General features: G+C 42.6%; 1 protein-coding gene across 1 annotated transcript; it reads right to left on the bottom strand.

Annotated features, from left to right (window-relative positions):
• Window positions 1-1,580: 1,580 nt before the first annotated feature.
• Window positions 1,581-19,331, bottom strand: gpr146 (G protein-coupled receptor 146). Its single transcript, XM_072674944.1, has 2 exons — window positions 19,066-19,331; window positions 1,581-4,559 (listed from the first exon to the last, which is right to left on the bottom strand). The coding sequence occupies exon 2, from the start codon at window positions 4,516-4,518 to the stop codon at window positions 3,517-3,519; it is 1,002 nt and encodes a 333-aa protein (XP_072531045.1). The 5' UTR covers window positions 4,519-4,559; window positions 19,066-19,331; the 3' UTR covers window positions 1,581-3,516.
• Between the last annotated feature and the right edge of the window lie 400 nt (window positions 19,332-19,731).

The following is a 19,731-nucleotide window of genomic DNA, read 5'->3' as shown; positions in this document are numbered from 1 at the left end:
TCGTCGATAGCTTCATATTTCTGTACAGACACAGGAGAAAAAGACACTCAGGGCTAATGTTCATGTTAGTTTATTGAATACGTCTTTGACTCAGTATGGGACATGATTGCTGACACAACAGTAACTAAATAAATCTCTGAGAAAATAATACTGTAGTTCTGAAATGGCATCACGGTTATCTATTCCAGTAAATCTCTGACATACAATATATACACATACTTCCTATTATACACTTATACTGGCGTAAACGCGCTAACGATAGCCATAGCTCTGTGATTGCTGTCTCATTGTTTAAAGGTTGACCGTTTTAATCCTCTTTATGACTTAAATACATTCCTTCCTCTGCTTATGTAAGTGGATTTTACATGATAGCCCCCCCCCACCTCAACCCAACCCCCCAAATACACGTACAGTATGTTCTTTTAAAAATATATTCCATTTTAATAAAAGCCTATTGGCTCATAACCATGAAGATGGGAATATGATTATTATTATTTATTTATTTATCTATTTATTTATTTTATAAAACACAGCTCAACATTATGCAAGCAGGCCATTTTCCTGTGGCGTCCTGATGCTAAAAGTGCTTCTGTTTTTACTCGGTCAGAGGAGGTATCCTGTATATTTTTGTAGATTCATGCACAGTAGAATCAGCTCATTTATTCAACATCAGCTCTGGATGAGGGGTGAGAATCCTCCATGGTTAATGTTTATGACCTGTTTGACAAACCTGAAGATTTGAACCTTTGCTGCTATGTCTGTTAAACAAACTCGTAGAGATTTAACAAAAAAAACAAACAAAAAAAATGATATATATATATATATATATATTTTTAAGCTATATATATATATATATGAACTATTTTTTGGTTTCTTGTCTTTACCACCAAATGCTCTGAATCTATTCAAGCCAATAAAGCTAATAATTTGCTTTTAAAAAAAAAAAGCTTGGCTTGACTGTAATCAATGGGACTTTGATCCAGTTAAATAATCATTAACCCCGTATGGAATTTCTTGCAGCCTGCTTGCCTCGAATGTTCAGTATTTATCTTTTGCATGAAAAAAAAAAGGAAATCATTAATAGGTCAAAGGAAATGATGACTTGAGGCCTTGAGGACCACCAGCCAACCAGTATCACCACAGACTTGCTGTTGTTGCTAAAAAAAAAAGAAAAAAAGAAAAAAAGAAAAAAAAACCCGTTTGTGAAAATGCTGAGGAAGTAGCTTAAAGAGCTTTCCAACTCCACCTTCAACAAGTGTCCTCAGGCACCTGCAAAATGAGTACAGTAATGTTAAAGTAGCTGCTGAGAAGCATCTACTCTTGCTGATCAGGCTATTTTACACTATCCAGCCATTGCTTAGTTTGATTTCTTGGATTTTAAATTAGAGACGTCCTGATCCGATCCAGTGATTTAGGATCAGAACCCAATCATCAGCTCTGGATGAGAGGTGAGAATCCTCCATGGTTAATGTTTATGACCTGTCTTTGCTGCTATGTCTCATAGAGATAAAAAAAAAAAAAAAAAAAAAAAAAAAAAATATATATATATATATATATATATATATATATATATGTATTTATTTACTTTTTTGGTTTCTTGTTTTTACCACCAATGCTCTGAATCTATTCAAGCTAATAAACTGCTTAATAAAAATAGAGATGTCCTGATCCGATCCAGTGATTTAGGATCGGAGGCCAATCCAGGCTTTTGTAATGGCTCGGGTATCGGCTTTTCATGTTCAGATCCACTTCCGATCCGTAGGTTTGCTGTAGCTGAATGCCTACAGAATTCTCTAGGCGCCACTACTAGACATGATCCTCATCTGCTGTGGACGACTTGCCCATTTTTCGGAAAGCTACCCTAGACAGAGTTCATCTGTGACCTTTTTTCAGTGAGTAAAACTAAACAGAGCTTTAATTAAACTGATAAAAGCGCTGATGTTACCAGTTAGCAGCTAAAAATAAAGCTAAAGTTGGCCCTAATGCTAACTCTCCATTCCACCTTAAATACTGCTGCAGTTACAGTGTGTACGTTTAAACAGCTGAGCGAAATTGCTGCGTTATTTAAGGTGGAACGGAAAGTTCGGGGAGGAGGAAAGCTTTAGCTCAGAGCCTCGCTGTAAAATCAGCACTGCCAAAAACCCCACCCAGTCTGATTGTAGTTGAGCAACGTTCCTCCCATCCCGTCTTCACTCCTGAACCTTCTTCGGTTCTAAGCCAGCTCTGAACCATACATTCAGAACTGAGGAGGAGGCTAATGCTAATGCAAATACACTCAGTGATCAGACTGCATAAGAGTTGTAGAGGAGCTGGGAGCTGAATGGTCAGGTAGGTCAGTCAGACTGGACTGTAAGATATTAAACACTACAGAGTTTAAAACAGCCGTTGATCAGATTAGAATTGAGTCTGATTTTAGAAACTGCCTCTAAAATAGTGATTTTACTGCTGTTGTGTGGATTAGCACAACTTACTTAATTGAAATACAAAGATGTGATCGGATTTGATTGGTATCGGCCAATTAAGAGCATTAAGAGACTCGGATCGGGGCATCCCTATTTTAAAGTATATGAGCGTGTTTGAATAGTCAGACTGGACTGTAAGATATTAAAACAGTCGTGGCTCCAAACAAAGTAGATCAGATTAGAATTGAGTCTGATTTTAGAAACTGCCTCTAAAATAGTGATTTTACTGCTGTTGTGTGGATTAGCACAGCTGACCTAAGTTGAAATACAAAGATTGGATCGGATCAAATCGGTATCGGACAATTGAGTGCATTAAGACCCTCGGATCGGATCGAGGCATCCCTAGTTTAAAGTGAATGAAGGTTTTTGAATAGTCAGACTGTTCTGATTCAAACCCTAGTAACCAAAGTCTAAGTCTACTCCTCTTAATCTGTGTATGAGCTCAATAGATGATGTCTAACTCTATAGACAGTCTCTCTCCATCTGCGGTAATGATCTGAGCAATGGAGCGAGGTGCTGACCGGCCTGCCTTAGCAGCACACACACATTTCTGGGTGTCCGCAGATAGCACATTCTCAAGTAATGCCCATTGGCTTGTGTTAATCTAAGGTATTTAGACTGTTAGTGTGCCAACACTGGGAGGTTAATGGAGAGCGAGCCAAGAGCGAGCCGAGAGCACTCCGGCACTGGGGAGATGGGTGACGTCAGGGGCTCCGGGGAAGACGCAGAGTTCGGGTTGGTCAGGAAGCCAAAAAATTGCTACTACCACGCACCAGTTCAAGTTTCCCTTGTAGAGCTCGGACAGTTGAAATGGTTATGAGATCTCCTGCTGGCGTCTTCAGAAGAATCGGCTTAGCTTAGACAAAAACAGCACTTAGTGGTTTTCTTCTCGGCCACCCTTAGGTCAAATGGTCAGCGGAGGCGACCGGTTAAAAAAAGTCACACGGCGTTAAGCAGAGGTTTCCACAGTTTTTCACGTACAGACACCTCCCAGGGGTCTGTGGTTTATGCAGCAAGTGCCGATGAGGGGCAGCAGTAAAGGAACCTGGGACTCTCACGTAATCACCTGCTGCACCGCAGAGCGTTCGTGAGGGCAGGACTGCTCTCCGCAGTTCAGCCTCTTGAGCAGCCGCTGGAGCTTGTGGGAGAAGTTCTTGTTCATCTGCCGGTACAAGAGCGGCATGGCGAAGCTGCTGGAGAAGGCCAGCAGCTGGGACACGCCCCGCAGGAACATGTAGGCAGCGACCTGTCGCGAGCTGTACCACTTGCCCGGCACATCGGTCACCGTCAGCACCAGGAGGGTGATGTAGTAGGGCGTCCAGAGCGCGAACTGCACGCACACGCAGGCCAGCAGCAGCCTGTGGATGGAGGGGTCCAGCCTGCCCGAGTCCTGGTCCAGAGGGGTGGCCTCTTTGCGGATGCGCAGGATGAGCGCGAAGGCGTAGAGCACGGCCACGGCCGGCACCACGTAGCCGATGAACATCATGATGGCGTCGGCCGCCCCCTTGTTCTGCATCTCGGAGCACTCGATGATCTTGGTGGACACGTGGTTGCACACGTAGAACAGCAGCGAGGAAAAGCTGGTGAGCACGGCGCCGCCCCAGATGAAGCCGCACACGTGCTTGGTGTTGTAGACGCTGGACATGTAGGTGCGGGGCAGCGCACGCTCGATGTAGTAGTCCAGGCTCAGCAGCGTGGTGGAGTACATTATCACCAGCGAGGAGACGTTGAAGAGGATAAGGAGAGTGATGTAGACCTCGTCGTTGTACCGCCACGCCGGCCAGCGCGTGAAGTCCGGGCCCAGGAGCTCCACCGGAGCCACCAGGTTCAGCACCAGACCGGCGATGGCCATGTTCACGAAGTAGACGTCCGGCATGGTCATGGAGACCTTGTTGGACAGGTTGACCACCACCAGCAGGGCGTTGTAGCACAGGCCCACCGGGAAGCAGACGAAGAGGTAAAAGAGGGAAAGGATGGACAGGACGAGGCCCAAGTCCTGGCACAGCGCTAGGTTTGTGCCGCCCGCCGTGTCATTGTAACCCATGCAGCTCCACATCGCTGAGGCCGCCTCTGGTCCACTCTGGCTCAGTGAATCAGCTGTAAGAGAGGTCAGGAACAGTGCGTTAGTGCTATTTTCTAATCAGACTTTGAAGTTTAACATTTAATTTAGGCTTTAATATGTTAACTAATTAATAGACATAGTTAAGCAGTCATGGAGGGCTGGGGTCCAGCACCTTCTCAAATGCACAAGGCACGTCACAACGCTCATCGCTATCTTCCACCTCCCAACAGTCTAGATTTTCACGCCTTCCTCCTGCGTTGTTTAATCAGCAACACTGCTTGTGAATATATCTACGCTGATGGGCACGGTGGTCTCTAAATGAGGGGTGTTCAGGTCAGTTTCTGGAGTATAGCTGTGTATCTTGGTGACGGAAAACACAGCAGGAGCTCCACTGACTGAAAACAGCCTAGGCAGACGTTCATCAACAGTCAGACGTTTGCTGCTATCTTGGCAGTGAATTGTCAACACAGGCGCGTGCAGCCCGTCGCTCGTACACCCCCCCACGCGTTACACCACTGACATAGCAACCCGCCAAGGTCAGACTGACCGCACCCGGCTCTTAAAGGGGACGTCGAGAGACACGCTGATTGGTTTATTACTGCACGTTACGCCCAAAACAAACACACCCCTGATTAATGAAGAGACTCAGTACATGACTTTTACAAGTTTTGAGCTGCACAAGACAAACTTTTCACATCGTTACCATAGCAAAGACTCCCTACATGCCCTAAATCAAGCTGCGTAGTGCACGGTTGACGACTCGCCTGCAGATCTCTAAAATAGATCCTCTGGTGTTAAATATCCAAAGTTTGCCAGTTTCCCCCCATTTTGGTTCTGCTAGTTTTGGTTCAACCCACCCGATCAGAGCTCCCACTAGCACCAGCAACGCTCCCGACACTAGAGGGTAAGAACACAAGTTTCCTCTAATACATGTATAGCCAGACTCCACCTCGGCTTCACCAGGCAGCCAACACACTCTGAGAAAAGCGCCTGGGTCCCCAGCTGATAGAGGCCTGTGCCAGCCGTCATCGTTTACGAGTGACCGGGGGGGGGGGTATAGCCATCTACCCACTGCTGCGGCCACTGATGGCAAAGCGACATGGCTCGGGATTTGAAGTCGTGACCCCTGGGCCGTAGTGGTAGCACAATAGTCCGCTGAGAGCCGGTGTTGGAGCTTTTGATGCCAGCTCAGCGTTGGTTTCTGACAGACATATTAATTTAATTAGCAAATAGTTAATTAGCAAAAACTTGCGTCTGATTATCTTTGGATTTTAAAATCCAACCTTACAGCCCAGCGTCTTTCAGTCTGGCGTCAAGCTGGCCTCCAGTGCCTGCTGGGAAGTGGTTAACTGGGACTGTGTGGCTCCAGATCTTTAGTTTACAGCACAGGCTTAATACAGACCCGTATCTCTCAATCGGAGAGCCTCGCAGTGTTTCCCTGGTTAAACCTTTACACCGTTTAGTCTCAGACACTCTTTAGGCTCTTCTTTGAAAGAGAAGAGTTTGCAAATGAAGCCGCTCACACATAAACAGCCCAGACACGGCGCGGCCATTATGTCCACAGTAACACTGTTAATTCCACTTCACTGCACCTCATTGGCTGAACAAAGCTCAGCACAAAGTGGTGCGCTGGACGGACAGCGAGCACCGAGTTGTCCAGTGCTGCAGCTCTCTGAGTTCAGAGAACGAAGGCAACCACGCATTTGCATGCCATCAAAAATCTTGTATCTCCAAAAACAGCAGCTGCTAAATTTTTTATTTTATTCTGAGCGATTTCGGAGCATTTCTATTGGTCCATTTATCCCGAAATCTGGTGACACAATGGTGATGTTGCATGACAATGCTGATATCCATGCTTCTCTCCCTCTCTAGGACCGATACTAAAGCCTGCACTGCCGGTGGTTCAGCCCCATGTAGAGCTGACCTCAGTTTGCCCTCACTGCCTTCTCTTGACAGGCTGTGTTGGTCACAGCACCCCGACCGAGGAATGGAGCGTTCAGCTCTGTCCTAACGGCTCCCTGTCCGCAGCCGAGCGGAAGGCTAGGTGAATTTATGGGGTGAAATGTGATGCGTCAGGGTCAGAGTGGGGCGGCTTTGAGAGGCTGGAGTTCTCGCCGGGGTTATACAGAGATCTGCTTCAGCCCTGATAAAGCCTGCGAGCCTCCAGCCTTCTGCTCATTAAAACACACTTACGTAACACGCCTTTCTGTCCACGACTTACACACTCGCATCGCATTTGTATCATCTCTAATTACACTGCTTCTGGACACACACAGGAGGGCATGTGCCTTCTCACGAATAAAATAGACGGAGAGTTGAAGGGACGTTTTTTAAAACCTGCATTTCTCACAAAAAAGTGGCGTTGGTGGTCTCAAATATGATGGAAATCCACGTTTTCCTCAATATTAAAAATAATAACCTATAATGCAGTGCGCCTGTGCTCTAATGTAGGCCTATTATTCACACCCCAGTTAATACAATCCAAATATGGAAACACAGATGAAAACATGCATTTAGTTTTCTTGTGATAATAATCATAACAATAAATATATTTAAATATATTTAAATATGAATCATAAATATTCATCTTTTCTACCCACAGCAGTTTAGCTTGTGTAATTGTATTAAAGTTATAAGGAGTGTTACACTCTGGACTGCTTTTTCAATGAGGCACTAAACAGAACAGCATGTATGTATGTGTATATATATATATATACAGTACCAGTCAAATGTTTGGACACACCTGGTTAAATGAGTGCTGATCAACATCTTGAAAACACATGATGCAAATGCCAGGGGTGGCACACTGGGGACTCACAATGGAAATGCACTGTAGTTAGGATGTCGTGGCTGGCTAGGGGGGGTTGAGTAGGCCTAAATTGTAGGGTCGTGGCAGTGTGAGTACATATGAGGGTGAAAAAAACACCTCTCAAAAGGATACAGGAGACTTTATTGTCATTCACATCACATGTGGTACATGTGGAACGAAATTGTGACCTAAAGTTCCCAGTTACACCCATTTTTACACCCAATTATTAAATAAATAAAGTAATAGAATATAAAAAGGGAAAATAGAAAAAGTAGAAAAGTTTAAAAAGTAGCAGCAATTTGATCACAATATATGAAATATATAAATAAAGAAAGTGTCCAAGTGTAGATAAAGTGTTAAAAAACATACAGCTACAATTAATTTTAATGTACATTAATACACACACACTTACTTCTATAATTTAGCAAGACCAATACCTTTATGACCTAAGCAGCTCCTTTCAGCTCAGCGTACAACTCGGGCCTACTTGACCCCACCCCCCCCAGCCACGATATCCTAACTACGGTGTGTGTATATATATATATATATAAATAAATAAATACATATATATGAATGTATGTATATATATATTTATGTATAAAATTAGAAGGTTAGGCCCCGCCCACGCTAAAGACCTATTCACACTAAGTACGGATCTGAGTGTTAACCGAACTGAACCTTCACACCAGGTCCGCCGTGTTTCTTGCCAGGCTCGTGATGACATCGATGTCACCGTCACAGCTGGTTTTCCATGTAAGGAAACAACGAGAAGGGAGGGGCTGCTCTGCCTTCCTGCTCTCAGAGAGTTCAAATTCCAGAATAAAAGGCCTGACTCTAGATAACACTAATAAATAAATAACAAAGATAGCAAATAACTGATTAAATTATTATTATTTTGTTATATTTGGACTAAAGACAGGAATTATTAGAAACCATTTAAAGAATTTAATTTAAAGAATATAAATATCTTTATCAGTCTAATCAATATAAGTAACATCCCGCAAGACATCCATGCCATATCGCCTAGGGTCCTAAAAATCAAATAAGAGAAGACATGACTAAAGGCTCAATCCACTCTTGTTGCTGGAAAAATTATGTTTTTCAAATTAAATAGAAAATATTACAAATATTTCTCTATATATTAATATATATATATAGAAATATATTAATTTCATTTTTTTGCTGTGGTATTGAAATTTGAATAATCGAGTGGTACTGAGAAAATTCAAATGGTATCGAGACACAAACTATTTTAGTGGTATTGGTACAGACTACCTAATTTGGTGTGGAGCTGTTATGCTATATATATATATATATATATATATATATATATATATATATATATATATATATATAAAATAATACTATACTATAATAAATACTGCTGGACAGAAAAACGTCCCAAATCTCGAAACTATCCAGATGTGATTGCAGAGGGCCTTACAGGCACAGAAGCAAAAGCAGGGATTAAGACAGTTTGGAAATGTTCACATAACACACTCGTACACTATCACACACACCTGCAGCCCGTTCCGAACACTCTCACATACATGCAGTAATTTGGCTTCACTCTCTGCTGAAGTCCTGCTGATACTTCTGAGCCTTTTCCTTGTTTTTAGTGGTTTATTTTGGCTGTTTCTGGAGTTTGGTGCTGCAGCCTTCCTGCCTGTGTTCTGACTCCGGCCTTCCTCGATGGCTACGGATACTGGGTTGCCTCCAGTAAAGCAACTCTGCACATGTTTCCTGCCTCAACTTCCCATCTGATTCAGAGCTAAAGAGGCACATTTCAGACACCAAACTCACTGTGTTGATCTTGGCTGAGGAACAAATCAATTAGTTTTTAACAGAACCATTGCTTTAAATGATAAAGGAATCGCGACATGCATCCACTGCCGACACAGAACATGCCTTGAAACATCAGCAGAGATGCACAGCAGCACACACTGAACACTTCTCTCCTTACGTAACCCGACTACAGAGAGGCTGTTTTGGCCTCGGGACAACTCTATTACATAGCTCCTACACCAGTACCCACCCAAAGGCTACGGTATTGTTTCACCCATCACACCTCATAAAGTACTGCATGCAGACAGAGCCAGAAACAAGGCTTCAGCAACGTCAGTGGTATTTGGTGGTCCGGCCGAGACGTGCCCTTCTGCTAACAGCAGTGTTACCAGTGTTACGTGCCATTAGAAGTCCTCATAGTGTGTGTCTACTCTTGTGATATTGTTGTTAGTGATTGGCTGGAAGCTGGAATCCTGATCTCCCCATGATGAGTGAGAGATGGGAGGGAGGAGGAGTGTAGGATTACCTCGGGAAAGGTCTGACCACGCAGGCTCGGCAGGACAGGTGTAAACCCTTCTATTGTATAACAGTGCAAACACAGCCAAAGGGTAGTGGCTCATGCATGCAATCAGCTACTTTACGTCCCTGTAGAGAAGTAATGCCAATAGAATAGGACTCTCTGGAGCAGATCAACAACATGAACCTATTAGGCATGGCACCATGCAGCTAGAGGCGTGGGCTAGAGAGGGGTATAAAGCCCCCCCAACACTAAGCTGTGGAACTACTGTGGTCTCTGGAGTGATGGATGGTGCTCCATCTAATACTTTTGTGATGATTCGGGGTGGGATGGTGATCCTCGTCCAACGTCCTGACCTCACGAATGCTCTTGTTGCCGAATGCAATCAAATCCTCACAGCAATGCTCCTTTAAAATCTAGTAGAAAGCCTAGCCAAGCCTTCCTCCCTGGACAGTAGAGACAGGATCAACATTTTTTTTTGGAAAAGCCTTGATTTCGGAAGAAACAATAAATGAGCAGGTGTCCAAATACTTTCCCTAATTAATAAATCGACGGCAGCAAATAGGAATATTCAATTAAGCTGATTCATCAAACTATCCAGCTGCTTTTTGTTTCCCACCTTCGGTCCAAACTGTTCTCCTTTCCAAGTGCACGATCTTAACCCAGAATGGCAACCGAGGAGTCTCTGAGTAACACTTTTGGAAGGAATCCCACAGAAATCCTCACAGAGTCCGTCCTCATTCTTAATATCGCTTTGAGAGGCATTTCTGAGCTCCGGGCTCACATGAGCGAGCATGACTGTAGACCCAAATGCTCTTCTACTAGAGCTCTTCTCTCTGTGTGATTAGCTACGCTGCTCCTGCAGGGGAGAGCCCGGCCTGGTGAGCCGTGCTTCTGCAGAGGGAGTGACGCTGAGTGAGTCTGACACTGACGACGCTGAGTTTGCACTGCCTGCCGCCGACGGGAGGAGAGCGATAAGGCCGGCACCACGCCCCTCACTGGATCCCTGCTGGAATGTACAGCAAATTTCCCCGAATAGGCAGAGCGAGGTCACATGATTGCACTTCATGAGCTTTGTGTGTGCAAGCCAGGAGGATTTAGGTTGCACAGTAAAGTACGGGGAGGTCCATGCACTTCCACTTAACTATGCGATGTCGCAACACATGCTTCAGAGCATGTGAAGCCAGGTAACAACAAAAAAAAAAAAAACAGGGATAAGTATGGATGCATAATTAAAAAAACTGCCTTTCCTGAAAGGCCAATTCTACTCACATTAGATATTTCACAATTTCAGCTTTTACTCCCTGATAGACTCCAGGGCTTCTCACACACTGAGGTCTACTACTTAGTAATTACAGGGGCTTCTGTACTAACTGGTGGGGCTATTCTCTGGTAATAGAAGTGTGTAATAACACTTCTACTTGGCCCGTCGGCGGATCATAGGTTGCTTAAGGGCTTAAACAGCTTAGGACATGGCACCTTTGGAGGAAGACCACCCAATTTTTTGAAAAACAAAATTACAAGACCTGATGGAGCCCAATCGTACCCCCTGCATAAGGTAAATTTGCTATCTCACCCCCCGCCAACAGTCTATAAATGACGCCTTCCTCCTGTGTCGTTTAATCAGCGTCACTGCTTGTGAACATATCTACGCAGATGGGCACGGTGGTCTCTAAATGAGGGGTGTTCAGGTCAGTTTCTGGAGTATTGCTGTGTATCTTGGCAACAGAAAACACAGCAGGAGCTCCACTGACCGAAAACAGCCTAGGCAGACGTTCATCAGCGGTTAGAGCGCCGGGATATCGATAACAGGGTTGTGGGTTCGATTCCCGGGCTCGGCAAGCTGCCACTGTTGGGCCCTTGAGCAAGGCCCTTTACCCTCTCTGCTCCCCGGGCGCTGGAGTTGGCTGCCCACCGCTCTGGGTGTGTGTGTGTACTCACTGCCCCTAACACGTGTGTGTGTGAGTGTGTGTTCACTACCAGATGGGTTAAATGCGGAGGACACATTTCGCTGTACAGTCCACACTGTACAGTGACGAATACGTGCACCTTTATCCTTTATCCTTATCAACAGTCAGACGTTCGTTCGTTGCTATCTTGGCAGTGAATTGTCAACACAGGCGCGTGCAGCCCGACGCTCGTACCCCCCCCCCCCCCCCCACGCTTTACACCACTGACATAGCAACCCGCCAAGGTCAGACTGACCACACCTGGCTCTTAAAGGGGACGTCGAGAGACACGCTGATTGGTTTATTACTGCACGTTACGCCCAAAACAAACACACCCATGATTCATTAAGAGACTCAGTAAATGACTTTTGTGTGTTTCAAGATGGGCACGGCGAACTTTTCCCGTCGTTACCATAGCAAAGACACGCCACGGTCCTCAACTGCTCTTGTTTTCTCTGGATGACCTGCATAGTACTGGTATCGGAAAGGAAGAAGTGGTATCGGTGCGTCCCTAGCTGTAATGATGGGGTCCACTTGGGAGGTCCAACACACATAGTAAGAGCAGACGTTCAGAGAACCTGACTAACGTAACAGGGCACACCTGGGTGAGAAGAAACACCTGTCCGTCACATGTTTCTGATATTTTTGCCCAACAGGTGCCAGGTTCTAAGTTGTTGAGCATATCTAGATATAAATATCGGAAATATCAGGATCTGCCATGACATATTCATTTGTTTGGACACCCTGTGACGATCTCTGTGTCAGATTGTAGAGTGTTCTGATAGTATTGATAGACAGAAGCAATTTAACTCTATAATACCAGATGAATTTCATTCAAGATCATAATCCACTACAGTTCATTCCACCCAAGCCACACAGCCTTGAATATGTGCAGCGTTTTACTGCAGGACGCACTCCAGGCCTAGTGCGCTATTCAGCAGTGTTATTAAACTGCTGCAAAGCTCCTGTATAAATCTTCCCCACGCAACGACATGTCAGCTGAGACTTTGGAGGACCTTTACAATCACAGTTATGAATGTATTAATACACAAGAAGGACAAAACAGCCCAGCCCAGAATTACCATGCATGCTTCGTCGGTACCTGGTTATGCAAATGCACATATATTATTTACATATCTGACAGACATGAACAGACAAAAACAAACAGACTTCGCTGACCGCAATTTTTAACACAACAGCACACCTCTCTCAATTACACCAACTTCCCAGTTATCAGAGGATGTTGTAAGAGCCTTCGTCAACGTTTATTTTTAGGGTTCCAGGAATGATGGGAAAACGTGACGTAATAATAACGTTCCAGGAACGATGGGAAAACGTGACGTAATAATAACGTTCCAGGAACGATTGGAAAACGTGACGTAATAATAACGTTCTAGGAACGATGGGAAAACGTGACGTAATAATAACGTTCCAGGAACGATTGGAAAACGTAACGTAATAATAACGTTCCAGGAACAATGGGAAAACGTGACGTAATAATAACGTTCTAGGAACGATGGGAAAACGTGACGTAATAATAACGTTCAAGGAACGATTGGAAAACGTAACGTAATAATAACTTTTCAGGAACAATGGGAAAACGTGACGTAATAATAACGTTCCAGGAACGATGGGAAAACGTGACGTAATAATAACTTTTCAGGAATGATGGGAAAACGTGACGTAATAATAACATTCAAGGAACGATTGGAAAACGTAACGTAATAATAACTTTTCAGGAACAATGGGAAAACGTGACGTAATAATAACGTTCCAGGAACGATGGGAAAACGTGACGTAATAATAACTTTTCAGGAATGATGGGAAAACGTGACGTAATAATAACGTTCCAGGAACGATGTGAAAACGTCACGTAATAATAACTTTCCAGGAACGATGTGAAAACGTCACGTAATAATAATGTTCCAGGAACGATGGGAAAACATGACATAATAATAACGTTCCAGGAACGATGGGAAACGTGACGTAATAATAACTTTTCAGGAACGACGGGAAAACGTGACGTAAGCTTGTGACGTGAGCTTACTAACATGGCAAACCCAAATCAATGCTTAAATTTCAGTAGAAAGCCTTTTCCCCAGGATAGTAGAGACAGTTGCCCCAACAAAACAGCCAACAGATGTCCAAATACTTTTATCGATAGTGTATAACACTGGTACATAATATTATATACATATAATAAGAAATAAATGAGACATGCCATGTTTTCCAAACTAAAAAAATACATAAATTTAATTAAAAAATGTTTAAATTATGTTAAATGATCAAATATATGGCAAAGCTCATTTAAATATGATGTATCTGTAGAAATAAATGCATAAATATGTGTGTGTGTATGTGTATATGTGTGTATGAGTGTGTGTGTGTGAGAGATGAAATGCCTGAGCGAAAAGATCAACGGACAGCAATGTTTACAATTCAATGAGAAAATTGGATATGTGTTACATAATGCACTCCAGCTCAGCTGGACGGTTGGGAACATGCTCGGGAGCAAAGCTCTTGAGTCCTTAGCGCTGCCCTTAGCTGTCCCGTATGACGTCCCCTGAATTTCTGTTGACAAGCACATGCCTCGTCATCCCTTTACCAGCAACAGTGTGTGGCAACAGTTCAGTTACAGGGGAGCTGGGCACTGCAGTCAACAGGAACGGCCTACCTCAGAGTTGGGGGTTGTTTTAGGAGTCAGAGGTTAAGAGGGGAAAGTCTTGTTAACGACACAGTGAGTAACAGTTGAAGGAGCTCAGTTCCAGTGTGATTAGAGACAGCTCCAGCTGCAGGATGTGTAATAAGCGTGTAATAACTGAGATCTTACCATCTACACTCTTAAAAGTAAAGGTGCTACAAAGGGTTGTTTGATTGATGCCACATGATTTTGAACATTTTTGACAAATTTAAAGGTTTATCACACTCATACACAATGTCCAAATGTTTGTGGACACCCCTTCTAATGAATGCATTTAGCTACTTTAAGTTGCACCCAAATGCACACACACACACACGCACACACACACACACACACACACACACACACACACACAGCTTGTCTAATCCTTGTAGAGAAGTACTTCAGTACTTCCACTAGAATAGTACTCTCAAGACCAGATAAACATGAACCTCCTGGCTCCATGCCTAATGCCAGACAAGGGTTGGAGGGGTCTACAGCTGAATGCAATCAAATGCAATTAAATCCTCACAGCAATGGTCCTCCAAAATCTAGTAGAAAGTCCTATTCCCTGTACTGTAGAGACAGTTACTCCAACAAAAGCAGGATCAGCTCTTTTTAATACCCTTGATTTCAGAAGAAACAATGAATGAACAGGTGTCCCAATACTTTTGTCCATATAGTGTTACGCACTCAATATCTCCTTTCCATGACTTTATAGCCTCGCTTTAGGCTAGTCTGATGATCAAGGGGATAAAGTTAAGAGGTAGAATCGGCTGGGCGTGAGAAAAACCTGTACACAGTCATAACAAACTGCACATTATCATCATCTGCCATCAAACGCTACAACAGGAAACCAGCAAAGCAAGCAGGACGCATTCTTTGATTCTTTGAAGTCTGGCAGCTTTAAGAAGATACAGCTTGATTAAACAGCAGTCAGTCAGAGACACGGGCTGGATCCTGAATTAGAAAAAGTTCACACAACCAGCCCAAACGAGGCAGAAACACATCAGTCACAGTGCGGAATTCTGAGAGCTGAGATACTGCAGGGATCAGATTTAATAAAACCGTGTGAAGAAATCAGAGATGGTCCAATACTATTTTTCCTTCTTCAATATCGATACTAATATTACAAATGACTGATTATCAGACGATACTGATACTAACACCTAACACTAATATATACCTAACACTAACACCTAACACTAATATATACCTAACACTAAAACCTAACACTAATATATACCTAACACTAATACCTAACACTAATATATACCTAACACTAATATATACCTAACACTAACACCTAACACTAATATATACCTAACACTAAAACCTAACACTAATATATACCTAACACTAACACTAATATATACCTAACACTAACACCTAACACTAATATATACCTAACACTAAAACCTAACACTAATATACACCTAACACTAATATATACCTAACACTAATATATACCTAACACTAACACCTAACACTAATATATACCTAACACTAAAACCTAACACTAATATATACCTAACACTAACACTAATATATACCTAACACTAACACCTAACACTAATATATACCTAACACTAAAACCTAACACTAATATATACCTAACACTAATATACACCTAACACTAATATATACCTAACACTAACACCTAACACTAATATATACCTAACACTAACACCTAACACTAATATATACCTAACACTAAAACCTAACACTAATATATACCTAACACTAAAACCTAACACTAATATATACCTAACACTAATACCTAACACTAATATACACCTAACACTAATATATACCTAACACTAATATATACCTAACACTAACACCTAACACTAATATATACCTAACACTAAAACCTAACACTAATATATACCTAACACTAATATATACCTAACACTAACACCTAACACTAATATATACCTAACACTAACACCTAACACTAATATATACCTAACACTAAAACCTAACAGTAATATATACCTAACACTAATACCTAACACTAATATATATATCTAACACTAATACCTATAACTAATATATATCTAACACTAATACCTAACACTAATATATACCTAACACTAAAACCTAACACTAATATATATCTAACACTAATACCTATAACTAATACATATCTAACACTAATACCTAACACTAATATATACCTAACACTAATATATACCTAACACTAAAACCTAACAGTAATATATACCTAACACTAAAACCTAACAGTAATATATACCTAACACTAAAACCTAACACTAATGTTATTGCTATCATAACAACACTATAATATTTCTACTGGTGCATTCATTGTGAACTTTTGTCATTATGAATCTATAAAGAACTGGTAGATTCACATTTTGTTAAAAAATGAGAAACTGAAGTGATACAATATGTTTTATATATTTATCATTTAGTTTCACATTTATTTGAATTTATTTATTTCTATATATGAAATGTATTCTCTTTAAAATGAAACAAAGATGAACATTTTAGCCTATAGCACTGATTAAAATAAATGCATATACAGTATCGCGCAAATTATTCACTTTCATTCACTGATTTCGATTTTTTATTGAAATAAAATACTCAGTTTAATCTAATCTTAATTAAAAAAAAGGAATAAAATAGAAAAGATGAACTCAATTATAGAAGATAAACACAGAACATCACCAACCACTCTGGATGACACTTGAATAGAAATACAAACAGGTTTAGGGGGAACATGCAAACAGTGCTGGGCAATTATTAATCAAATTCTCAATTTTTATAGAATTAAAACATTATTTTACTGCATTATGTTTCTAAATGATGTTCCTGTTTTGTGTAATAAATCCAACTCACTATTTTCTTCTACAGCCTTTACTGTGCTTTACTTTGCTGTTTATTCTTATATTTATATCAATAGACATAGAAATATTAAATATTATTCATATTAATTAGTTAATATATTGTATCTCTGAAATGGCAGCTTTACAGGAGAAGATAAAAATACCTTTTTAACTTTCAATGAAGGGCAATGTAGAAAGAGTTTCCAGGCTATTTTGGAGCATTTCTATTGGTTCATTCATCACAAAATTCTGATATAATATAAAGAACAACTGCAGGATTCACAATATGTCAAAACGTAAAAAATGGAAATGCTACGTTTTCACGAAACAATGTTTTATTTATTTATCTTTTTGTTTTATAATGTTTATATTTACGTTTGACAAACACAATGCTAAGTTTAGTTGATGCAGGCTATATTTCCAAAGTCAATGAGTCTCAATCTCAAAAAATCGAGGTCTTATTATTTACCAAAATCATCAGAATTATGAAATATGTCCTAACTGAGTCAATGAGTCAATCTCAATAAATCGAGGCCTTATTATTGACCAAAATCATCAGAATTATGAAATACACCCTCACCGAGCAGGTTCTTATGCTCTGCTCTCCAGCAGAGAGTAAAGTGAATGAGCTCGTCTTCGAGGAAGAAAGCTGATAGGCCAGTTTGGCAATATTCTGGCCTCCAACCAGCTGAACATAATGAACTGCAGGCTGTTGAGAGGTTTACATGCTGGATGTAAGGAGCGCAGTGATCAATATAAATGATCCAGTAATATCAGAAGCTAGCCCAGCAGATAATAAACACTACTACTCCATCGTTACATTACCAGCATTAAGAGCACGTCCAAGCTAGAACATCTGAAAGTAAGCAGTTGTGCTTAACCTTGTCTGGATTTGTTCCATGACCGGACTGAGGTTCCTCTGACCGTCCGATATCCGGTCCAGCATTTTCTAATGATGCTGACCCACTATTTATACTGACCCATTAACACTGAAGTGCTGAGACCTCCAATAGACCAACAGACCTCCAATAACAATAACACTTATCTACCAACTGACTGACTTACTCACTTACTTACTAACACCAACCTGGATCCCCCACCCGCCAGACTGGAGCTGACAGGACTGCCCGCTTAGCTGTAACAGCAGGCCAGCGCTAGGCCACTCAACTAACGGACCAGCGATTACCAATACACCCCCCCCCCCGCCTCCCCTCCTCACCCCCTCCCCAAATAAAAAGCCTCTAATGAACAACTCTAATGAACTCATTACTCCATCAGTGTCTGATAGAGTAATAATAACCGGACAAGCCGCGTCTCCCATCAGGACCACACGCTGACCACCTGTCAGGTAAGGCCTACCTGAGCGGTTCGGCCCTGTAAACCCATTGTGCTCAGTTGTGAACCCAGTCTAAGCCACTGCTTAGCGTCCGAAATTGGGACAGGACCGTGCCACGGTTGTTTGTGTAGCCTGTTAGTATTAGTTGCCAGTGGCTCAATGGCTTCTGGAAAGTAGGCTAATGCTGAGAGCAGATTTCCAGACAGGTGAGTGCGTGTGTGTGTGTGTGTGTGTGAGAGAGAGAGTGTGTGTGTGAGAGTGTGTGTTTTTGAAGATTACACACTTCACAGACACAATACATGACAATGTAGGTTACAGCAATGCTCTGGACGGAGAAGGACCCACCACCACCACCATCCACTATCTCCTCCACACTCAACTGTCACAAAACCCCTGGCTCTGTTCAAACTGGGCAAACTGGGAGAACTGGGAGAACTGGGCAAACTGGCAGACTGCTTGTAATGGTGAGCTACTTCTTCTTCCTCTTGTGTTTAGTGGTCATGGGCTGGAGGTTCACCTGATCATCTTAGGTGTAAACTTTCACAAATCCCCCAAAACATCATTAAATAAAGGATCCAGTGGTTTAACAGCTGGATAAAGGGTTAAAGCTACTCACCGAAGGAGCTTGGAGTTCTTGGCACCGCGACAGACCTACGGAGGCATTGGGTTCTGCTGTATTTCCATTGACATTTCTTCTCAAAGCCTCCTCAGATATCTCCCACTTGTCGAGACCCAGCGCCTCAGCGCTCCGGGGAGGAGAAAAGGCGGCCGATCAAAGTTGCTGCTCCTCGGCGTAAACAGTGTTGCGTCTCCGGTCCCGACGGTGGCTTGTTCTGGAAAGGGGAGGAGGACGCGGAGGGCTTTACTACGAAGCGAGTGGTCCTGAACTCTACAGTGTGTACACACGTGACCCTCCCCCACCGCTTCCCTCTCTCTGCTGCGCTTGGCCGATGAGGCCCGCCTGGGCTACGGCTCAGCCATTGGACGAGAGAGACAGGGAGGGAGGGGTGAGAGAGACAGAGAGACACAGACAGAGAGAGAGAGAGAGAGAGAGAGAGAGAGAGACTCTGAACAGAACAGCACAGCACAGCAAAACCTCTGCACGCATACACCCTGTTCCACAGGGTCCACAGACAGGGTCCCGAGCAGAACCTACTCTGCAGACCCATCAGTCAGAGCTTTCAAAGCACCTGCCTAGAAGCTCTGACCCAATCAGACATGGACTCTTAAAGACCTATGGAGGCGATGTCCTGCGCTGTGGTACCTTGGTGCTGTGGTACCT

The sequence above is a fragment of the Salminus brasiliensis genome, chromosome 3, assembly GCF_030463535.1.
Source record: "Salminus brasiliensis chromosome 3, fSalBra1.hap2, whole genome shotgun sequence".
Classification (NCBI taxonomy): Eukaryota; Metazoa; Chordata; class Actinopteri; order Characiformes; family Bryconidae; genus Salminus; species Salminus brasiliensis.
This window is presented reverse-complemented; position numbering and strand designations above follow the sequence as displayed.